Source organism: Episyrphus balteatus, chromosome 1, assembly GCF_945859705.1.
Source record: "Episyrphus balteatus chromosome 1, idEpiBalt1.1, whole genome shotgun sequence".
NCBI lineage: Eukaryota > Metazoa > Arthropoda > Insecta > Diptera > Syrphidae > Episyrphus > Episyrphus balteatus.
Genome location: NC_079134.1, coordinates 155,995,625 through 156,020,532, shown reverse-complemented (window position 1 = coordinate 156,020,532; position 24,908 = coordinate 155,995,625). Strand labels below are relative to the sequence as shown.

General features: G+C 28.1%; 1 protein-coding gene across 15 annotated transcripts in view; it reads right to left on the bottom strand.

Moving 5' to 3' along the window:
* Positions 1–24,908, bottom strand: part of LOC129921182 (sorbin and SH3 domain-containing protein 1) — a 250,507-nt gene that overhangs the window by 104,249 nt on the left and 121,350 nt on the right. For 4 of the 15 annotated variants that reach the window (XM_056002898.1, XM_056002899.1, XM_056002902.1 and 1 more), the window contains exon 4: positions 16,479–16,811. The exons of 10 other annotated variants lie outside the window; for them this stretch is intronic. In XM_056002898.1, the coding sequence (XP_055858873.1) occupies positions 16,479–16,811 (333 nt within the window). Of the gene's footprint in view, positions 1–12,717; positions 12,772–13,096; positions 13,484–16,478; positions 16,812–24,908 lie in introns of those variants that run through there. One more of the 15 variants, XM_056002901.1, reaches the window with a different exon arrangement.

Genomic DNA, 24,908 nt, shown 5'->3' with positions numbered 1-24,908 from the left:
AGGAAGTACAGGGAAACTTTTTCTTATTTTTGTGGGTATAACGACAACAGAGGCATTTGCATTAAGGATTTTAATTTCAAGAAATTTAATGACTATAAATATAAATAGGATAAATGTTTTATTAAATTTAGGCAATGGGTCATAGAAAATAGCTAGACCTAAATTAAAAAATCACTAGTTTTTGACCTCAAGTCCTCCAAAAACCATAGTGAAATATCGAAAAAAATGAAAAAAAAGTAGGTACCCCAACATTTCAGTTCTGGTGTATTTTCATTTTTTTTTGTGCAAGAATGTTCAGCACACTTTAATCCTAAATTTAATTACTAAATTTTTCTTTTTACAATGTAAGTTATTGAGAAATCTCTTGAATATCTTAAAACTGTACGTACAATAAAATAAAAAAAAAATAATACGCATATTGATTGATATTCATTATAGGCAGCACATGAAAATTATGATGCATTAGAACATCAAACGATTCGCAATAATCATTACCAGTCATAATAAATTAGCTTGAAAATTATTGCATACTGAAGTTGTTGAGTCGACATGAATTATAAATGCATTGTTTGCTGGATTACATTTTCTATCAATTAATATGCTTAGACGACACGACCAGAAATTAATAAAAAAAAAAACACGAACGGTTTGTTGAAAATAATATTTTGAAAATGAAATAGAATACAATAATTTATATTCAGTGGCTTATGCAAAAACTTGAGACAGTCAGGAAAATTTCTAATACTAGCTGACACATCAATGCGTTGCTTCGCCACAACCTAATTCTCAAATATTTTAACATATTCAGAAGTTCAATTTGCGAAAGATCGAGTACATTCAATTGTTCAAAATTAAGGGCTACAAAAAATCAAAATTTGGTGAGGTATTTAAAGTGACTGGTCTAATTGGAATTTTTAAAAGAGGATTTTTAAGCTCGAATTTTGAGATCTTACGATGCTAAGTGAAAACGGGAACCGTTTTGTCTTTAACCATCAATAAATTAAGGAACGTTACAAAGGTTTTTATTTTTCCAAATACTACACTGAACCAAATCCTTACGTAAATAAAACGAAAAAATTCGTTGAGCCAACGAAAATTTAATTAACTTTCAGCCGATGAAAAATTTAATTGGCTCAACGAAATGGCTTTCATACGTTAATGAAGAACTTCATCAATCAACGAAAACTGTAGTATTTTAATGAAATTTTTCATAAAAATTTTTGATCGAGAGTTAATGAATTTTTACATCACTTTACGAAATTTTTCATCGATTAACGTAAAATTTAATTAACCACGGTGATATTTTTCGTTAGTCAATGTGTTTTTTGATTAATTTATCAAAGAACTTTCGTAAGCTAACGAATTTTTTCGTAAATTTTATGAATATTTTAATTAAATTACGTTGTATTAATTATTTTTTTTTAGTAGATTAAAGTATTTATTTATTGGACTTGTTAAATTATTAATTAACAGTCCAAACCAAAAATTATCGTTTCGACAAGGTTGAGCTCACTTAAGTCAACTGATGAGTCCGACTTATCGTGAGACACCTTGTCAATACGCAAATATTTTTTATATTCAGCTCAACATAAATTTTGAAACAAAAACCTAATGTGAACTATATAAAGCAAGATTAAATTTTTAATCATTAAAACAGAAATGCACCCAAGTCTACGTTTTTTTTTTTTTGTAAGGCCACGATTTTTTTCGTTAACTGATGTATTTTTTCATCAGCCAATGTAATATTTCATTAGTAGGTATATGAAGAATTTTCATAAGCTTATGAAGATTTTCGTAAGTTAATGTTGAATTTCATAAGTTAATGAATTTTTTCGTTACTTAATTAAAACTTTGATAAAGTAAGGAAAAAATTCTCATTTTTATTCTTTAAAATGAGTATGAAATTTTTCGTTAATTGATGAATCTTTTCATTGAATTGGATTTTTTGGCACTAAAAAGGGAGAAAAAGTGTATGAAACGTTCTCATTAATTGATTTAGGTTTTCATATTACGAAGAATTACATATTTTCGTTGAGCCAACGAAAGTTTCGTTGGGCCAACGAAAATGTAGTGTATGAAACGATTTTCGTAATTTTACGAAATTTATTATTTTCAGTGTATAGAGAACATTTAAACTACTTTTTTCCCTACTTATTTAATGAAATTTATGTCTATTTTTAGATTATTTTACAATTATTTTTTTTAAACAATGCATTTAATCAATTTGTAGTCAAAATCATACCTACTTAGTCGCAGTAACAAAAATTTAAAATGTGCAATTAAAACTACAGTGAGCAAAAAAACCTTATTTTTTTAAACTATAGAATCTTAAAATACTTTTTTTTAGAGCGTTCATATTCATGAGGTCAGTTTTTGGACATTTTAGAAATATTCATTCTTTCAAAGACACCCCCTTTTTGTGTTAGAGTCGTCTCCGCGAAGTTAGGCCCCAAGAAATAAAGCCCCAAATCGGGTTATTTTTCACCTTATTTTGACTTAAAATAAAAAAAACACCCTAATTTTGTTCGTTTAAATCTTTACTTTTTCTGATGGTGTAAGAAAATTTACATTACTATATTATAGTACATGCTATCGGAAAATGAAAAAAAATGACAAAAGCTTGAATTCAAGTTTTTTTTTTTAATCATTATGTACAATTTTGGGCTATTAATTAAAATTTACACCTTAATTTCTCAAAAACCGTAACATGAAATATTACGGGTTTTGAGTTATTAAAGTGTAATTTTAATAAATAGGCCAAAATTGTACATAATTGATTAAAAAAAAAAATTGAATTAAAGCTGTTTTTATTTCTTGCATTTTCCGAGAACATTTACCATATCTAGTATAAATAATACTAATGTATTTTTTTTTACATCAGAAAGTAGAGATTAAAACGAACAAAATTCCCACAGACTATGACTTTTAGAAAAAAGCTGATATTTTGACACGAGAATTTTCGATTGAAAATTAAGAAGAAACATTTTTTTTTTTTTTTTTGAAAAAGATATAAATAAAAACCAACAACTCGGTTACTTGAATTTTTCACATAAATTTTGAGGTTATGTTGAAAAATTGTTAGTACAAAAGTTGTAGACCTTTTTATTACTTACAACTTTGCCGTACAAAAATAGGAGTTGTAGTTTTGTCGGAAATCGAGATATGGGCCAAAATACTTTTTAATGCCGCAGTGAATTTTGAAAAAAAAAAAAAAATATGGACATTTTTATCAAAATGTATTCATATATTTTAGTTGACATAGATTGGTTATAATTTAATCTATTATAAAATAACATTTGCACCGATCGATGTTTTGAATGATATTTCTATATTTATGACAGTTTAAACACAAAGTGATCAAAACCAAACAATTGCGTTATCTTACTGCAAATTTCAGTTTTATTTGTAAAATCATATAATTAAGCTCTCTGATATTCCTATTTCAAACAATAAAATTGAATATTCGTAATAGTTTATTTCATTGTGTTACCAAAAATCAGCTTTAAAACTTTAAATACCACTGCGTTACCAAGATAAACCACAATGTTACCGTGATTTGCAAACAATTAAATCGAAATTTTGGTTTCAAACTTGTAAAAATGTAAATAATGTTAATTTTATAACTCAATATAGTTATTCTACTAATTTGTACATTTTCTTAAAGAAAAATGAAATTCAACCAAAGGGACAAATTTTTAGGCACTAAATAGTAATAGTAATAGTTTTAATGCTTTATAGTTTTTTGAGAAAAGTGAAAAATAAAAAATATAACATATCCGATATTCAATATTATAAGGCGCTGCATCAACAACAACATCATTAAAAAATATGGATCGTTATCAAAATAAAATTTCGTGGAACCAGAATAACGATCTCGAGTAGGTCTGATAAAAAAGAATTTTTTTTATTTTTCACTTTTCTCAAAAAACTAGAAAGCATTAAAACATATGGACTTTAGTATTTGATAAGGAATCAATTGTGACACTTTATTTTATCAGCCATTTTTTGTATTGTAATCCACAATCTTTACAAAAACAATATTTAATGTGTTTTTTAAACTTTTTTTCCCCAATTTTTTACTTTTTAATCGATTATTTCAAAAACAATTGATTGAAATAACTTTCCTTCAAAATTAGAATAAAGTGTACAGTTCTAGCTTTTGAAAAAGCTATCATTCATAACTGTTAGTGTTGCCATTGTATTTTAATATTTTTTTTTATTATTTAAAGTCATTTTTTTTTAGAAAATTACCATTCCCGCCTAAACGGAGCCAGATAGACCACCCCTCCCATAATGAAAAATGATCGTATTCAACTCCTCTACAAAATACTGTTATCAAATCTCGGCGCCCAAGTTATAGTACCCTCCCCCATTTTTCCTTCACTTGTTTTGGTACGATCTTTTTTAAAAATTATTTTTCTTTTATCAATCTAAGAAGAATTGAGCAATATAAAAGCACGGTTTTTTATAGTAAATTTGATGAGGCATACGATAAAAATAACTTTAACCGTTATAAAAAACAGTAAAACATAGTTTTAAGGCTTTTTTCCCAGCATTTATCAGTAATTTCGACTTCTAACGCCTGGGAATCAGTCAAAAATATTTTTTTTTGAAAAAAGAAAAATTGAGGTAAGTAGATCTATTGATACTCAATACTTTTTACTCAAACAGCTTTTCGATAAAAAAATTAGTTAAGCTTTAAAAAAATTAAAAACTAAAAGAGCTTATTTTTTTTAATAAAAGGGTGCGCGCAACCCCTAAACATCATCGAAAAATTCTGAAAAAATTAGGGTAGCATTATTTTGTGTCGAGAAAACAAGTTATCGGTAGAGCAAATCAAAATAATGAAAAATAATTTTTTTGGTCCACCCTAAGAATCATAATGAAATTGATGTAGAATATTCTGAGGAATTCGAATATTGTATTCACAATTAAAAAAAAAATGTATTTTCACCCTTATAAAGCCTTGTGACCACTTTTAATTTTTGTCATGCCAAATTCGCACCCGTGTGCCGACAGAGAGTTAATGTAGACAAGAACCTCATCAAAGATTTGAGAAATGGCCTCATAAGTCAACACATACCTATTTCAAATGATAAGAAACTTTAACCCTCTTGGGGCGCCATCTAGTGTCAAAATAAAAATCTGAAAAAATTAGAGGATTTTTTTATTATTTAGAAACAGTTTTTCTACTAAGGAACTTGATTCAAAAACAACGAACGCCCTAATGTTATTTATATTTCTTTCCAGAATCAGAACTGTCTAATTGTCAAAAAACTAGGATTGCCATAAAATAAAAAGTTAAAAATCATTGCAGTTACTCCTAAATTCCTTGAAACTCGTGTTTCTGAATACACGTTTTGTAAAATAGATAAAAGTGTTTGACAAGTTCTTTTAGCAATTACTGTCAATGATTTACAAAAGAAATCTTATTTTTTCATGAATTTAAGCGCAGTGTCTGTCGCGACATAAATTAAATTTTTAAAAATAGAATTTTTCAATTATATACTTTTGCTTTGAGTGTCGCGTCGATTCTTTGTTGATAAATTTAAAATAAGAAAATCACAGATAATGATGATGGTGATCTTCTTTCTCTACAAGTAAGTATCTACAGGTGTGTTTTAGAAAAATACACCGAATGAGTCATGTTGATCTATGAGATACATTTGAATTAAGAGCAAGGCATCAGACCAACAAAACACACATAAACGGGAAAAAAAAAAACTGTAAAAGTGTATTATCTTTTTGAACAAATTTGAATTGATGCCAAAAAAATCGTTTTATTTTTTTTTTTTCGATTTCACTGTCATTTCGATGGGGGTTTCTATTTAATAAACTATACACACAATTCTTTTATTTATTTTTGCTTTTTTGTTGAATGGGAAGAGTGTATTAGATTTTGGGACTTATAGTAGGTGGAATAAATTTTGACGTCAGGCGGGATACTATCTGGTCCAGATATGAATTTTTTCAAAAATAAATTCATTCTATTGGAAGTTTTGTTTTGAAGACAAAAGAAAAATTTTTCTTTTTTTTTTTCTTTTACTTTTTGATTTACATTTATTTCTTATTTGTCTGTGATGAGACAAGAGAAAGAGGCGGGTTTTAATGTATTTCTGATATGACATGCTATAATTTTACTTGATTATGTGTTTTAAAAATTTATTTTATTTAGTTGATCTCATCAATCATGTTAATTGGTCAAAAAACTTAAAAGATACTCATAAATCACTGAGAAAAAGTTTTTGTATGAATTAAATGAAAAAAAAAAAGAAAATCAGAGATTGTTAAAACTAAAAGATTTTGGATTATTTAAATAAAATTGGTTAATTTATTTCAAAACAAAAAAATTGTTTTTAAGAACTTGGTATGAAGAAAATTTTTCAAAATGAAAATTGATAAGAATATGACTTTTTTAAGTGTACTAGATTTTATAGTCCATAAAAACTAAACAAAAAATGTTAAAGAAATTTTCAAGGAAAATATGTAAATGTACTAGATTGTATAGCTCACAAAAACGAAAAAATTGTATTAAACTAGATTTCAAAATTAAACCTTTTCAAGGCGAATAGTTAAATGTACTAGATTTTATAGCCCGAAAAAAAAGACAAAAATTGAATTAAAAAAATTGATTGAAAATAGATTTCAAAAACTACATTTTTTCAAAGAAAAAATACTTAAATGTACTAGATTTTATAGCAAAAAAAAAAAAAAAGAAAAAAAATTGAATGAAAATAGATTTCAAAAGCTACATCTTTTCAAGGAAAATACTTAAATGTACTAGATTGTATAGCCCACAAAAACGAAAAAATAATTCAACGAAACTTGATTTCCAAAGCTACATCTTTTCAAAGAATATATATATATGTACTAGATTTTATATAAAAAAAAAAAAAAAAATGAAATGAAAATAGGTTACAAAAGCTAAATATTTTCAAGGAAAATAGTTAAATGTACTAGATTTTAAAGTAAAAAAAAAAGAAAAAAAATTGAATGAAAATAGATTTCAAAAGCTACATCTTTTCAAGGAAAATACTTAAATGTACCTACTAGATTTCAGTTAGTAGAACAATTGTGACAAAGTTTTATTAATACTCGTAGTTTTAAAAAATAAAAGTTTAATTCTTTTAAACGACTACAGCAAAGCCAAAAGTTTTGTTTTGTGTTTGACCATGGTATGTTTTTATATAAATTTGTTCATCTGTTCCACTACAGCTTCTAAACTACTTATCGTAAATGAAAAAATTATGTATTATTGAAAGTGATTTTCTTTCCCGCAAGTTATGGAATATGTTAATTTGCAAATAATTGAACCCAGCGCCCTCTGTAGGTTACCAAATACCTCCCAAAGGTAAAATGAGAATTTAAAATGTTTGTTTCGGAATGTTTCTTTGGGAACGATGTTTCTTTTTGACATTAGTATGAGCCATTTGAGTGAACATTCCAACATTTTTATTTGCAGCAGTAATTGAATCTTTTAAAAATCTACAAAAAAGCATAGTTAATTTTCTATGATAAACAAAATGATAAAATATCTTCGAAGCATAGTAGTTTAAAAAAAAATATGTTGTTTAAGCATTTTTAAGGCATAAACCAACTACACATCAACATGATTGAAGTAATGCATCTTATTAATGGTGTAAGAAATAATACAATCATGATGTTCAAAGTAATCATTATTATTATAATTCCCCAAACGAATTTAACTGCCTGTCAATATCAATTTCCATCACATGCATGCCAGCATACACGACATAATCTAATTAAAATTTAAATGCATTTTCACACCGAATCGATGAGAGAGAAATTCTGTGCAAATTATCACACACAAAGCGGGACAAATCAACATCCTTTAAGGTGACGAAGAAGACGATGCCGACGACGATGACAACAAAGTCGATGGGCCACCTGCCAATTAAATTATTTAGTCATGAGTTCATCAATCAATGAGATGCTGAAATTAGAACCCAGACAGAAGAGTCTTCTTGCATCTCCCACCAAAACTTAAAATCTTACATCTTCATTTGACCTCGATTTTCTTCTATTCAAGACAATTTTTCATTTCTTTTATTTTTTTTTCCGTCACTAAACAAGAACTATTTCAACATACAACCTTTACCTACGATGTTTTGAACTTTATCTTAAAAAAAAAAAATAAAAAAAAAAAAACATACAAAATGTCCTTCAAAATTCGAGAATTCCCACTTACTATTTGAGTGTAAGTAATTGTTGCATTCTTTCGAAATGAGTCTCTCTGATTTTGATATCTGTGTGTTAGGCAATAGAAATGCACTTAACTTGAGAGAAGTTCTTTTTTGAATATTTCAATTTACAACCCACTTGCTTTCAATGAACTCAAAATGTGATAGATTTTAAATTCCAAAATTAAAAATGGGTACCAACGTTCACGGCCAATGATGATGAACTAATCCAGATGAGAGATGAATAATTATTCATACTCCAAGTCACTTGAATGAGTCCTCAAAATTGTATTTAAAAAACTAAAGAGTGTTTAAAAATTAGTATTCAGTTCTTACATTTTCTGTAATTTTGGTGTTATTTGGAAAAAGAATCGAAAAAGTTTCAATTAAAATTGACTACAATCCTTCGACTTGGAGTGTATTACTTTTTCCTTATTTCTAAATTAATATTATCCATCATTTTGAAAACATTTAGAGTATTCAACGTGGATCATGGGTTGTGAAAAATGATTTTGTTTATTTTGTCCGGAAGATTGAAGTAATCCAGCCGAAAAGATTTCGGTTGACGTAATTCTTTGTTGAGATAGGTAAGACAAAAATCTTTTTTTTTACTAATGTAAACATAAAGTGGATTTAGCATATAAATTGGGATATTCATTCATACATATTTTTATCATTTTTGGATTTGATCATTGAAATATTCATATAGATGATCTTTCAGGTGTCAAGAAAAATTGAGTGGGCGACGGATTTCCTGAGCTGTCAGAATTTGTTCGTCGACGTAAGAATTTTCAATCATCGAAAGTTCTTAGTTTGGAGGTGAGATTTTGATCCTTGTAAGAAAATATTAATTTATCTAAAAATAAAAATGTATCAACAAAAATAAGATATTCTAATTTTAAATAAAGGTGACAAGTTCAAAGACCTAAATTATAGACGAACATTTGGTTTCACGTCTTAATGGCGCCAAACAAACTTAAAGTTTTTTTAATTCTTATTTTTAAACGACCAAAATAAATTGTTATTACATTGGTGAAAAAAGCTTGAATTCAAAAAAATAGGATTTCAAATTTTTGTAACTAAAGTAATTATTTACAATTCATCATATAATACATTTCATTGAAAGAAATAATATAATAATAATATACCTAATATAATAGTAATAAGAAAAATATAAACAGAAACCATCAGAGTGTCCCTTTCCAAAAGAAGCAAGTTCAAATAAATTGAACTTAAACTTAACTTGGGATGACCATTTTCATGATGGGCTGTCCATGATGAATTGTCATATAATGATATGCGATGTGATATGTTGGGTAGATTCGGCATTGGCCAGCAGCTTCCATGCAGTGTCAGTGTGAATAAATGTGAATTAAGAATTCATATAGTAGTTCATATTTAAAAAAGAGTCTGTGGTGCATTGTGGATAGCACTAGTTAACAAAAAAATAAAAATTTTTTGGACACCAAGTGCCGTTATACTTTTTGTATAGATTTGAGCCCAGAAAACTCGAAAATCTTATCTGAAAAAATATTTATTTGAAAGATAAAGTATCTTCTTTTCTCCTTTACATGTTCAATATCTAAAAATGCTCAAATGATAAAAATAGACCATTTAGTAAAAACATCAAAAATTTAGTTTTTTTCTCTTTTATGAATAGTTTTTCTTAAGTTTTTTACAATATTTCAATTTTAAATTTTTTTTTTTAAATACACATCGAGAGGAAATTCAATTATCTACAAAAAATTACTTAACAAAAAATTTTCAAATTCGGCTTGCTTTTCAAGTTATAGACAAAAACTCAAAAAGTAACAGAAACAGTCGAAAATACTGATTGTTACAAAAATGGTCATATCTTTATAACGTATCCATAGATTTTGAAGAGAATTATCTTTTTATCTCTGCCAGAAAGTATACTATACACAAAAAATTTAAAACTATGTAGATTCGAAATATTTTACTTTTTTCTTTCAGTAATAAAGTTTTTTTTTGCAGAAATTTTCTTTAAAAACTCTAGAATGACCCAAAAAAGTTTTTGTAGCGTTTATTGCTTATTAACTCAGCTTTCAGTCACCGGCTTTTTTGTTCAGATTAGTTGTTTTTTACTCAAGATATAGCCCGAATACTAAAAAAACAACGACAAAAAACTTTGAAAAATCATATCTCGAAAACGTATCCATCGTAATTTTTTTAAAAGTGATTTCCGAGTCCCTGAGGTCAAAGTACGTAAGAAAAAAATAGTGGGATTGAGTGTCCATTTTGGCTGTAAACCAGTGTAGTCGATAGTGAAAATCGAGAAGTTATGGAGCAAAGTTTTGATTACGAATTATCGACTATCACGTTAACCATTTCTGTCGCTGGAAAACACTGGAAAATGCGGCAAAGTGCTGTAGAAGTCTTAAATTTTTAAAATCATAGTTGCGCAAATAATTTTCAAATGATGTACTTTTGCAAAACCATGTTAAAGCTTTAACTCTCAATCAATTTTAAGGGTACGCTCAAGGAATAGTTGATTCTTTTCTAAAAAATAATAGATTTGATTTCAAGAATGGCTTGTGTTAAGTGGCTAGGCTGTCTTCAGATGCCAAAAGTTAAAAAAGTTAGCAGAAAATGAGTTATGAGAAAATTTAGGCTTAATTGTTTTAGTAAGGATTTTTTCAATATTTACCATATTATTAGAAATTTAAAACTGCGTTACTGCTCCATTGCGTTACCATACAAAATAATTTGTTATTTAATTTAACAAATTTTATATACCTAAATTAATTGAATTAAAATTAAATATCATTAATTTTTTACAATTTAAACAATTTCTTTAATATTCTACTTCTAAGATTACCCCTGCGTTACTGGTTGTTACCAGTTTTTTAAAGCATTTACTTAAAAGTTTCTTAGCTTTACACTTTCCAATTTATCATCATAATTTGAAAACTTTCAACCCTATTATGAAAAAAGTTGTTGTGATTTTTTTAGTTTTTAGTTAATGTTTGTAAATAAATTTTTGTTAACACGTTGATATGAACTATTACGAATATTTAATTGAAACTAATCTTTTCATGATTAAACTTTATGGAAAATTGAAATATTAGAGAGCGTAATTATATGATTCTATAAACAAAACTGTTTATTGTAGTAAATTAACACATTTTTTAAGTTTTTTGATTGATTTGTGTATTAACTGCCATAAAATATAGAAATCAAATTCTAAACATTACATCAATGTTAATATACTATACATTAACCAAATAAATAACTAATTCATTAGATAAAAACAAGCATGCTATATTAACTTGAAGAAATAACAAATATATTTTTAAGAAATCACTACTCATAATTTGTTGATGTAAAAACACTTTTAATATCAGAAAGGTGGAAATATTCATGAATAGCGTGATTTTGAAAGAAGGATGTTTTTAAAATCTTAAAATTAAAGTTTATTATCTTTTATATTATTTTTGTTTTCTTTTCTTTAAGATTTGTATGAATAAAGTGAATAACATAAAGTTTTTGTTCTTTGTTAAAAAAAATAGTACGTATACGCCACAGTGTTCAATTAGAATTTGATAGACGAACTAAAATATTTGTACTTACACCTTAATCTTAGAAATGGTATAAAGCCGTAGAAAATATAATACAGTATTGTATTTAATAATAATAAGTGTTTTTTTTACTACTGTTGGACTTAAAATATTAAAATTTATAATTCACATAATCATCATTGAATGCTTCTTTTTATATGCCTTAACACAAATACAATTCTGTATGAAAAATAAAGAAAACCAAACAAATGACAGCACCATAGTTTCCATTTTTGATAAATTTGACACCGTCAACCAAAAAGAAAAACTGACAATAAAAATTCACCACAATTAAAATCCCATTTGTCCAACTCAATTTGGTGTCAAAGTTAACCATAAACAGCTGCCCAAAAACCATCTCGAATATATATCCAAACCTCAAAACATTTTGAAAACATTGACATTCTATTTTTATTGCTCCCGATTACTCAATTCCAAAATAAACACAAAATCAAAAAAAAAAAACGAAAAAAGGCGAAAATCCCCTTTAAGCTTCGCATATTCGTTTTGCGCGCGTATTGCTAATAAAAATCCATCATCTTGTAAACAAAACACTTGTATTTCTGTTATGATCTACATTTATAAAAAAAAAAAAAAAAATATGATCAAAAATGAAACATCAATTCACTGCTAAGTTGTCTTGCAAATTTTAAGCTTTTTTGTCTTTCAACAAAAAAATAGAAAAAAAAAAAAAACAGAAAAACGACTAAAAATAAGCCGGCTGTTATAAAATACACAAATTTCTTCCACTCCCTTAAAATCTTTCTCTCTCTTTTTTTCTAATGGAACAAGTCCATTAATCCGTCAATGTATAGTTATATATTTTCTCATTTCAAATAAATAATGATGTAAAAAAATGAAAAATGATGAAGATAAAAATGAAAAGTACAAATACATTGATGATTGATTTGTGTGGTTATTATTGATTTAGCTTGTACCTGAACCCGGAGGTGCTGTAGCTTTGAATTTCGGTGCAAACATTTCAAAAGATTCTGTAAGAATAAATTTATTTTTTTCAATTACATAAAACTAAATGTAATTGAAATGAAAACAATAACACAAACAAACACACACAATTTATTTGGAAATGTTGTTTTTTTTCAAAAACAAAAAAAAGATATTCAAATAAATATGAATTTTCTTCCAATTTTAACAAAAAAATTAAATCACTGATTCACTTTAGGTCACTGGATGACAGAAATATATTTATCTTTCCCACAAAAGTGTAGGTAGGTACTTTTTTTTTCAAAAACAAAAATCAAAAACGTATAACAAAAAAAAAGTCTTTTGGCACACGGCGATCAATTTGTAACTAACCCTGTCCCATATTTGTTCGAATATAACGCGAAAAATAGGTAGCTACAATATTTTTCTCGTGTACAAAATATAAGGGGCAAAAAAGTTCTAAATATTCTCGTGGTGGAAATTAAAATAACGAGCTAGATGAACGCGCTCTCAACCACTAGATTCAAAAATACGATGAAAACAGAGACTGATTTTTTTTCTTTCGAAAATTATTTTTCTTAGCCAGATAGAACATTAGCTTTAGACCGAATGTGAAAAACTTAATTTTGTTCTTTCGGCTGAGAGATTTGAATAATTTTAGTGAAAGATTTTCTATATTTTGACCCAAAAGTTTTCGTTGAATTTCATTTTGAGTATTTTTTTTTCGTTTTTGGATGTGCGAGGGGGTTTTGAGTGAAATAATAAGCTTTTTTAAAAATACATACAAAGAAATCTCAAAATATTTTTATTTTTTTTTTCTTAACAGCAGCTGTGTTTTGAAAATCGAGTTTGTTTTTTATCAGTTTCCGCACCAGTTGAGTAAACTTGAGTTTTTTTTTTCATTGTCACTTTTCTTGATATTGTTTTAACGAAATAACTTAAAAAGAAACAGCAAATTAATGTAAAAAAGTTTGTTTTATCACAGATCTTTTTTTGAAAAATAAAGTTGTAAGATATTTATGAGTTTTTTTTTTTATATTCAATGACAGTAAGTATACGCCACAGTGTACACTTGGAATCTAGCAAATATGAAATCAACAATAAAAAAAAAAAAAATTCAGACTGAAATGAAGGCAGACTTTTATATCCATAGTTATATTACAATGTTGTTAGATTTCTATGTCTTAAAACTTAAAGGTACACTGTGGCGTATACTTGTTTTTTTTTTTTAATTAAAGCTAAATTTCACTTGCTCAGTGATAATTTCATGCTTGCAAAAAATGAAGTTAGTTAACCACTCACTGATCTTTTATTTGCTCTATAGGGAAAGTATTGGTTCGTGCCAAAAAAACATTACGATGATGGAGAATTCCGAAAAAGTGGATCTCGCAATTCTTTCCGTGCGTCTGTGCGTCCATCATCATTTCTACAGCTTAAACGGGTGGACGGAATTTCTTTAAATTTGGTAGAGATGATTTGTATAGAATTGTGAAAGTTTGTTATTTTATGTCTCACTTAAAAAGTGTACCTGCCATACAAATATTTCAAGTTATGCTAAATATCTTAAAAACGGCTCTGAGGATTTGGATTAAACTTTGCAGAAGTTTTATTTAAAGCAATTGCAATAAAACTTTCTAAATAAAGTCAAATAAGAAAAAAATTGTTTATTAAATAAAATTTTGCCCTAAATGTCGGGTCTTCTCCAACATCAACAAATGCTGCAAGAGCAGCACTTAAAATCTACAAGTAACATAAAAGTTTTTGAAGTGAAAACTTCTTTAGTATCGTAGTGATTTGAAACAAGATGAAACGGAAAAGCGACACGAACAATCAATTGATCAATTAATTTCATATTCAAAATTCAGAGATAACGGTGAAAAGATGTTCTTTTTCTAAACACGTTATATCTTTTGATCTAGAGCACTTAACAAATGTATTTAACTTTAATACGCATGCTGATAATATTACCTTTCATTTAATATATCACACATAACGGTACGTGCTCTACAAGTTATATAATCTTTAATTGAAAAACTTGAAAAATACCAGTAGAGGAAGTACCGTAATCTCAATTTGAAATTTCGACATGGTTGGCTTTAAAAAATTCTTACTTTTTTTGTAGGCATGGTAGAAATATGATTGAAGCTTCATATAAAAGGTGAAATAAGAATGATATATAATTTATTATAGGTTGTCTTTTAAAAAAAATGGATTTAATGGCGTTACAAGAGAAAAGAGATTGATTTTTTTGCTTTTTTTATGAAAACTAATTGGGTTCAAAAAATTCTAGCTCTTTTTGTAGATGTTGTATAGACATGGTCGTTATAAAGATTTTGAGCTGAAACAATAAGCTTTCAGATGGTATAAAATTTATTGTACTTTGTCATATAAAAAAAGTGATGGAATAAAAAAAAGTTATATTTTTTAAATTTTTTTAAAATGATTTTTAAGGTTTCACTTCAACCACGTGTGAATTGCACACATGATATTTTTTTTTAAATTGTTCACGAGTCATAATGGATTATCAGCCCGCTTGGGTGAGTCCACAAATCAACTATCGACTTTTTTAGTTTTTTGAAAATTTTATGATTAATTTTTCGAAAACTAATGTGAGTTTGGTTTTTACGTATTAGTGAATCAATTTTCGGAAAATTCTGCCAAATTTTGAAAATTACTTTGTATAGTGAAAATATTTTTGCGGGAATGACCCTATTAGTATATTAACACTTAGTTTTGATGTATATTTAAAAAAACCAAAATAATTTATAATTTTGTCTTTTCAAAAATTATTTTTGTAGAAATAGCTATAAAGCAAGTTGTCATTTAATGGAGTAAGTAAAATGAAATTTTAAGATCATAACATTTTTAAATAAAAGGATGTGAGTGCATGTGTCTTTAAATGTTTCACCGCTATTCAAAGTTAATTTGCATCTCAACAGGTTCAGTATTTTTTTTTTTTATGGAAGAATCTCTGAAAGTAACATTCTCTCTAATTTGTAACATTGTTGATGTCTACTCAAAAAAATACCAATCATAACATATTTCATAAAATTCTAATACAAATTGGTCAACCTTAAATCTTCAATATATAAATAAATTAATTAAAAGTATCAAAATATAATTAAAATAAAAAAATGTAATGTACCAGCATAAGTGTTTTTGACTAGAAAATGTTCCTAAAATAAACTTTTAATTTCTTTCAAAAACTATAATCCATCAACAAATCGCATCGAAAATATCTCATTAAGAACAATTGTCTGCCAAATAATAAAGTTGATACCTCACTTTATATTGTGGACACTGATTGAACAAACCAAAACTAACAAAAAAAAAAAAAAATCAAGGATATTTTCATGTTTTACAAAAAAAATTAAAATAAATTAATGACCACATAAAAACCATTTGATCATAAAACTCCCACGATGAGACTTAAAAGATATTTTTATCTCCAGAAAGTCCCAAACAACTTATTTTAAAATTCACCCTCGACGTTGTATATTACCTTCCATATACTTACGTTTTAATTATAATTGTTACGATAAAGAAAGCTTTCCTTATTCGATGTTTATAATAAATGTTGCATACTTTTAGGCTAAATTTTAAAACTTAAACTATTCCTAATGCAGAAAGCAACAAAAGCAGTTATAGATAATAATAGAAGCATTGCTATACAAATATTCGACATTATACAGGGTAACACATATACAACAACAAAACACAGACACACAGACAAAATGTACATGATACCCCATACCATTTGCATAGAGAAAGCCCTTCGCCAACACAAGATCTTTATCGATTTCGCGCAGAAGATCACTCTCAGACCAACTTCGACGGTTCGGTGTTAGTAGAAAGCGCGTCTGCTTCCTGCGTTTAATGGCTGATGAATTTGTGTTACTGTTACCGGCGGAAGTTGTTGCTGTTGCGCCAACCAATTGCTGGCAGTTGCTAGCGCCACCAACACCACTACCACCGCTGTTATTCTCAGCTGGTTTCTTATGGCGTAAAATCGTGACAAGCTTAGGTCGCTTGCCGCTGTTGGTGGTGTGGTGTGACAGTTGTTGTTCTAAATCACGAACGTGCGTTGCTAAATTAAAAATAATTATTAGCTTGTTAGTGTTTTTGTGAGAGAGAGAGAGAAATATGCGCACACAAATTTGACAAACACATTGTTAAAATAGATTCTAAAATAGAGAAGAGAGTTAATAAATACTCTGCTCTCTTTTAGATTTGCCCTGAATTTGTTTTGTTTCTTTTTCGGCGCGGAGAGAGCAAATCGCGTGCATGAATTTGCTTTGAACATTTTCCGCTTGTTAGGCTAGACGCTATAAGCGATCAAAAATAGCGATGTAAAAATAAAAATAAAATTTATGAAGAGAGAATAGATTTTGAAAGAGAACAAAGCTGAGAACTAAGCTGAGAGAAATATTTCAGGAATGCTTGTTGGTGTGTCAGGTGGAGATTTATGAGTTAATCTTCGTGCAAAATGAAACTATATTTCAATTTTAGATGACAAAATGGGAGGGTATATATGATCAGTGATGTAAACTTCACTACAAAAGTAGTTAATACTAAATAGTACTTTTTTGTAAAAAGGTTAAAAAGCAATACAAAATTTAATAAGATTTATAAGAATCCATGCGAAAAATTTAAATTTGAAGAGAAAAATGGATGGGCTTCATTTTAAATAGCAATTTTTTCCTATTTTATATTTGGTTGAAAAAAAGTATCAAATCCACAACCCTGGAAAAGATGTGGTCATCTAAAGCAACAAAAAAAAAATTCAAACAACACAATTTTTATAGCATTTTAATCGCTTAGATGTGAGATGAATGGTATGTGATTATTATTGAAGGTCGTTACTAGTAGCAAAAAATTGGCGTGCAATTTTGTTTGTTTTTTTTTTTTGTCGTATATAAATGCAATTTGAAATTGTGAATGGATATCGCATGGTTTTTGTGAATTCAACCGGATCGAAAATAAAATAGACAATGTGTGTTTGCCTACTGACAGCACATAGTTATGATATGAACATGAACAATTATTTATATAATTAATTCGAATATAAAATTTGTTGAAAAGGAAATTGAAAAAAATTATTTGACCTTAAGTTTTGTTCTAAAAATTAAATGAGAGAAAATTATTTGCTTGCAATGTGGTAGTCGTTAGGTTAGTTGATTGTGTCTGAATGCGTAATTAATTTTTCCTTTTTATATTTTGTGATGGCATTTGAAATTGTATTTTCAGAAAAATATGAATGAATTAAAAATAGAAAATTGAAAGAAAATTGAAAATATTTATATTTCGAAAAATTATGAAATAATACAAAAGGTTTGTTCTTTTGTAGAAACTATATTAAATAAATTGTACCTAATTGAAAATGTTAAATTTGAATGAATCAATATGGATTTGCATTAATTTATTAGTAAATGACCTTGAAAGTGTGTATATTTTTAAGTAGGTATACTTTCAAAATTGCAGTTAACTGTGTGATTGTTTTGACAGATTCTAAATTTCATACTTCGTTGTCTATAAAAAACTGATTATATTTTTTTTTTTAACTTTTTAAAATCTTTAATGTATAAAGATAATTAAAAAAAAAGTATTATATTATTTTTTTAAGTACCTATTTCATATTTAATTGCTATTTTTTGGGCAATCATTTAGAAAACTGACCTCGGAAATGTGATTTATGCCACATCATGTTGTTAGAAAATACCAAAAAAATTCGGTCACACAATTTTTTATTTTTCTGTCTTCTCTTGGATTGTGTTTTTGTTGATGATTTTTGTGCGAATACATACCTATCTACACAATGTTTTTTTTTTTTTTTGTTTTTGTATTTTGGCAGTAAAAAACATACCTTGTTCTAGAAGTAAATTTTGAAAATCTATACTTCCGCAAGAGTGAAAATTTAAGTTCAAAATGTTTTTGTAATATTTATCTACCAAATTGTAGTAGAATAGAATAAAAGAAAGACCAGAGTATTACTGACTAACTCAAAACATTTTCGAAATCTCTATAATCGTTAGAGTAAAGTCGGGTATTGTGGTATACATGTTTCTTTTTGGAATACATTTTGAAAAATATAGAATCAAACATATTGAAAATTTGGAAAGATGTTCAGTAGTATATTAGTTCGTGTTTTGAATGTTTTGTAGTGTTTTTTTTTTCGTATTAAAATGTGCGCTGACCTCGAAAATGCCACATTTGGAAAGTATAGGGTAATGTGGTACACATACTTCTGCTAATGTGGTATAGTCTTTTTGTGAGTGTCTTCATTTTTGAAATATGTAAGCCATAAGGATGTTTTTATTTGTTTTTATTAAGAATGATGGAAAAAGCAACATAAGATTTAAAATAACTTGTAATTTTTTTTAATTTAATGTAAAATATTAGTTTCATTGTTGGCATACTCTAATGGAGTTTACTATACCACATTAGAACATGGTAAGTATACCAAATTAGCGGAAACAGTGTTATTGTACAAAAAATTAAAAAAATATATTAAAAGCTAGATTTGAATCAAACTCATACCGAAATCACGTAAATCAATAACAAATTGATCTACTAAAACAAATAAATTTTTCTAAATATTGCTTATTTTTAACGCTTGGAAATGCAATTTGTAATGCCTGCAAAAAAAGTTCACGTAACCGTTGGTAAGGATTTATCAAATTTTTGAAAAATATGAAATATTTTCGTGTTTTTGACCTATTGCTTCAAAAGACGTGCTTCTACTATTGTTAGTTTTTTTTTTAAACAATGTGTACCTACTACATTTCCCACCTAAACCACATTACCAGAATCTACTCCATATCATGTCTAATTGTTATCTCCAATTCGATCGCAAGTAAAACGAAAAAAAAATTTGTGGAAAAATGGAATTTTAAGTAAATGTGCAGATGTATGCAAAAACGAATAAATAGAAGAAATTAGAAGAAGAAAGCTGTCAACTTTTCTCTCTAATCCAGCTATAAACAGATCTCAGATAAATAAGATTCTTAACCCTCTACTGCATACGAAGCCAAATATGGTTTTGTCTGTTTGTATGCACTTTTCTCTTCTCTGTCACAAAAAATTGGTTAAGATTAAATACAATAATCTTCTTTGTGTTTCTGAGAACCCATAGAGATGGTTTTTTTCGTGTGTCCGATACAAAATAAAGGTGTATTTTATGATCACAGGTGAGCCGATCTGTCTTGTGCATTGAAATCGAAAGTCTAGAATATATTCATATGAAATGTTAATTACTGCGTTTGTTTGTAAAGTAAAGTGGAATTAAAAATTTATTTTTGATCGATTGTCTAATTGTGTATGCTATAAACCAATTTTGATTGAAAAAAAATTATTGGCCTGGTCTTGGGAGGGCAAAAAGTACAGAAGCCATATTTGGCCTTGTATGCATTAAGGAGTTGTAAATCTACACAATTTGTAAAAATTTTTTGTTAGAAAATTTTGTTTCTTAACATTGTTAATTTGCTTGGAAGCTATGGAGAAATGGAGCCCCTTCGCTTTTAGAAACATTTTTCTCATGTTAACCCCATTTCCAGCGGCGTAACCACAAAAATTTTAGGGGGAGGGGGGCTCACCTATAATGTTTTTCAATCATTTTATTACTTTTTAGTTATTGCAAGATCTGGGAGTGGGTGAAAATGTTGGAGCAAGACTTACTTCGACAGTGGAAAAAAAGTGAACCAGAAAAAATATATATAACGGACAAAAACAAATTGCTTTAATCGGTTCCATGTCTTAAAATGAGCCAAATTTGAATTAATTCTTAACCTTTTGTAATGCAATGTATTTATTTTACTTTGTTTTGTTTTTAAATGATAAATATTTTTATTTTGATATTTTTAATTGTATTTTTTACATAATCTGAATAAATAAAATTAGTAAAATTTCTTACCCCTTAATGCATACGAAGCCAAATTTGGCTTATAATCAAATTAATTTAAACATTTTTTTTATGTAAACCGTTTTGAAACAATCCAAAGAACCCATGTAAAGCATTTTTTAATTTTTTCGTCCGCTAATATTAATTCATGCAGTTGAGGGTTAAAGAAAACACTTTTTTCCACCACCTAATATTGTTTTTAACACTCAAAAGCTCTGAGATATAAAAACTATTTTTGGGTGCATGGGTTATTTCTCATTATGAAAACAATCCATGAAATTTATCAAAAGAAATTCAATTAAGTTCGCCCAGTATACTTAAAATCGAATTTAAATAAAATTTCATTTATATAGCTTTATTTTACTGCTTCCCCCCAGAGACAAAAAAAAAACACACAAACAGAAAATTTCAAATTCCTTCGAAATTGACATTAAATTACATTTCATCACCCAAAACCCAAATTATTTTGATTAAAATTGTTTACATCTCCAAAATTTGTCTAAAGTAGCTTCCTAAACACCTCCGTTCGAAATACGTTTTATGATGGTTTTCACCATAAAAAAAAAAAACAGATACAACAAAAAAAAAAAACCATCAAAAAAGACCCTCTCGTGGATGGCCAATGTTAGAGAAAATTAAAACCTAGGAATGAGAGATTTTAACTTTCTACGAAGCCTGTGTCTCTGTCCACACACTTTCAATACATTCTAGCTGATTCACTTCCACCACGCAGTTAGATTTGAATTTTACGTGAGCCATGTTCGAGAACCTGGTGTTCGATACATGACCTGCATATAAATTATAGGCACCTTTCATCATGCTGCCTTTCGAATCGTGACTTGGGTTTTAATTAAACAGATGGCGTTGGTGAAGGTAAATTTTTTTTTTTTTTTTGGAAAAAAGAAGTCTTTTTTCGTTGACAAGAAGGAAGGACAAAATGTACAATATTTCCAGTCAACAGAAGGGACCGAGATAAAACATACAAACACATCTCAGGGATGTTTGGGAATGGACGAATCTCGTTTTAATGGTAACAGAGATAGTGTTGAATGTTAATGTTGGGATCCTGAGAAGTCGTTTGATTTTCAAAAATTTTGTTGGCTTTTTTGGGTCCTACCAAGAACCTGACTCGAGGGTATGGTTTTGGGGTTTTGACATTTTGGAATGACGAAGGAAGTTTTCCAACGAATTTAAATAAAATTTTGGGTTTTTTTTTCAGAATAGACTTCTTCCGTGAAATTTTTTTCGGCAAAAATGTAAAAATGCACGACTGGGGTCGCACGAACTTGCTCTTAGAGTTAAAGTTGCTTAAATTTTTAAGACTTTTTATATAGAAATTTGGAAAAAAAATAAAATTCGTTTTAAAAAAAAAAATAAAATAAAATCTGAAATTAAATTGCCCTCCAAAACAAGTATGCAGTTTTGATTGATATATTAACATGCATTTTTAGAAAAAAAATTTTCAAAATCGTTAGAGCCGTTTTTTAAAAAACTAATTTTTTATAAATAATTTTTTGGAAAAAAAGTTTAAAAATAAAATTGGTATGCCATTTTGTAGAAATCACTAATCAACATCTAAAAACAAAATTTCAAAAAAATTAAATGTCCCGTTTTCGAAAATTTGATTTTTCAAAAAAAAAAATTCAAAATTTTTTTAAAAATCCAAAAATTATTTTTTTCAAAATTTTATTTTTGGCTTATATTAAAATTATATAAATGCTTCTTCACAAAAAGTTTCGTTGAAATCGAATAAGCGGTTTTGGAGAGAATCGGATTTGAAAAAAACGGTTCTATGGCAGGTACCGTTAATAATGATTTTCATTAAAAGATAGACCTTAACTTTAAACTAACGCTTGAATTTTTTAAACAAAATCTTTAGAGCCGTTTTCGAGATATTTCAATTTTACTAAAATCGGTATATGACAAGTACCGTTATTTTTGGTCCAAAAAAATTAATTCCAAAAACCCCTCTGGAGAGTCGCCAAATAACGCTACATACCAAGTTTGACATTAATCGGTCCATCCGTTTAGGCTGTAGCTAGTTATACAGACAGACTGACAGACAGACTGACAGACTGACAGACTGACAGACTGACAGACTGACAGACTGACAGACTGACAGACTGACAGACTGACAGACTGACAGACTGACAGACTGACAGACTGACAGACTGACAGACTGACAGACTGACAGACTGACAGACTGACAGACTGACAGACTGACAGACTGACAGACTGACAGACTGACAGACTGACAGACTGACAGACTGACAGACTGACAGACTGACAGACTGACAGACTGACAGACTGACAGACTGACAGACTGACAGACTGACAGACTGACAGACTGACAGACTGACAGACTGACAGACTGACAGACTGACAGACTGACAGACTGACAGACTGACAGACTGACAGACAGACAGACAGACAGACAGACAGACGGACTTCCGGGACCCACTTTTTTGGCATTGTCTACCATCGTAATGTCATGGAAAAATGTTATCTCAACTTTTTTTTTTTGTACGAATGCATAACTTGATATATAGTACCTATATCGCAAGTAAAAATTGGAAGTCCATTTAATTAAAAGACCAACATTTTGTTCAGAAGAAATACAATAATGTTAACAAAATTGTAAAAATTACAAGAATTTCACAGTCCGTTGACAGCGCCACCTGCCGGACTATGAAAGAATGAATTTTGATTGTTTTAACTCTCACATATCTGACATGCAAAATATATTGACATGGCAGATTGAACATTATGGTTCAAAAAATTGAAGCAGTTTTTTTTTTTTTTGTTATTCGGTTGACCTTAATGGAGTGTGCCAGTATAATTGTAACTTAATGAACCAGATAGTAGAGGAGCATCACACACATTGATAGTATTAAATTATTAATCCAAATTAATGTGGCATTTAGTACGACCATCGTATACTATAGACTTTATAGGTAACGGTAACAGATGCTTTTGCTAGCAAAAGCATCATCACGAGCTTATCATCATCCATCCCCAATATGTTGCTGAATATTTAATTGTGCTAATTAATTGCACAATGATTGTTTGTGTGTGTGTGTTTGGGTGGGTTAATTCAGTTAAAATGAAGCAGCAGCAGTATGCAACAATTATAACCAAAACCGTGACAATTTGAGAGAGGATTTTGATGTTGACATAATCATTTGCTTCAATGATTATTATGAATTGTAAGCACACAACATAGTCATGGCATTCATGTCAGCATACCATCATATCGGTGGTTGAAGATTACTTTGATGTTATGTTGTCATTAATATAAGAAGCCAACTGTCACGTACTATTGTTTTTGACAGAATAGTGACAGGGATTTGTTGGAGTTGAAAATAATATTTATTTTAATTTAGATGTGAGTAAGGTATGCAAATATAATTTTGACAATAACAAACATTATTTATCTGTATTATGTTGTTTATCAAAATGTCTATATGCAAGTTGAAAGTATTTATCATATTTAATAAGATTCAAATTGTAGCCGAAATTTTGTTGAAAAGAAGAAGAAAGCCTGCATTGACTGTCATAAAAATGACTAAATTGCCTTATCTAGGAACTGTACACAAAAGCTCTGATTTCGATGATTTTTTAAACATCGGTAGTTTTAAGTATTTTCAAAAATTTTGTTAAAAATTCATTAAGGGAATGATACCACGAGATTGCTCAAATTTTTTAAGAACAAGTTTCTTCGGGAATAAGGGACATTTTTTGAGAAACTGTTCTATTTTACATTAAAAACAAAAATATATATATATACATTATACATATTAGGGTGCTTCTTAAAAATCAATTTTCGAAATTTTAATGGGACACCCTTGCATTTTGTTCTTCCTGCCTTAAATATAAATTGGGTAAAATTTGGTCCAGTTTAAACACGTTCTAGGGGTCGCTACCACAACTAAAAGTTTTGAAAAATACACCAAATTTTGGTTTTTTTTCTCAGAAAATTTAAAAATTTGTAATTAGAATTAAGTACTTTATATTAAATCTTTAACTGTTTTGAAAGAAGTTTTGATAAAAATACAGCGGATTTAATTTTGAATAGTTTTGAATTTGACATTTTTTTGTGTTATTCTGTAGAATAGCTTAGTTGAAAAATTCAATGATTTTATCTGATTGTTTATGAGCCTAATATCTTTATTCGACAGACAGTTAACTGACTGTTAGACTGTTAGAAGATTGAAAAATCGGGTCTTAAACGTACTTTGTATTGTAACAAAAAAATTTTTGTTGAAATTGATCTTCTTTTTTTACTTA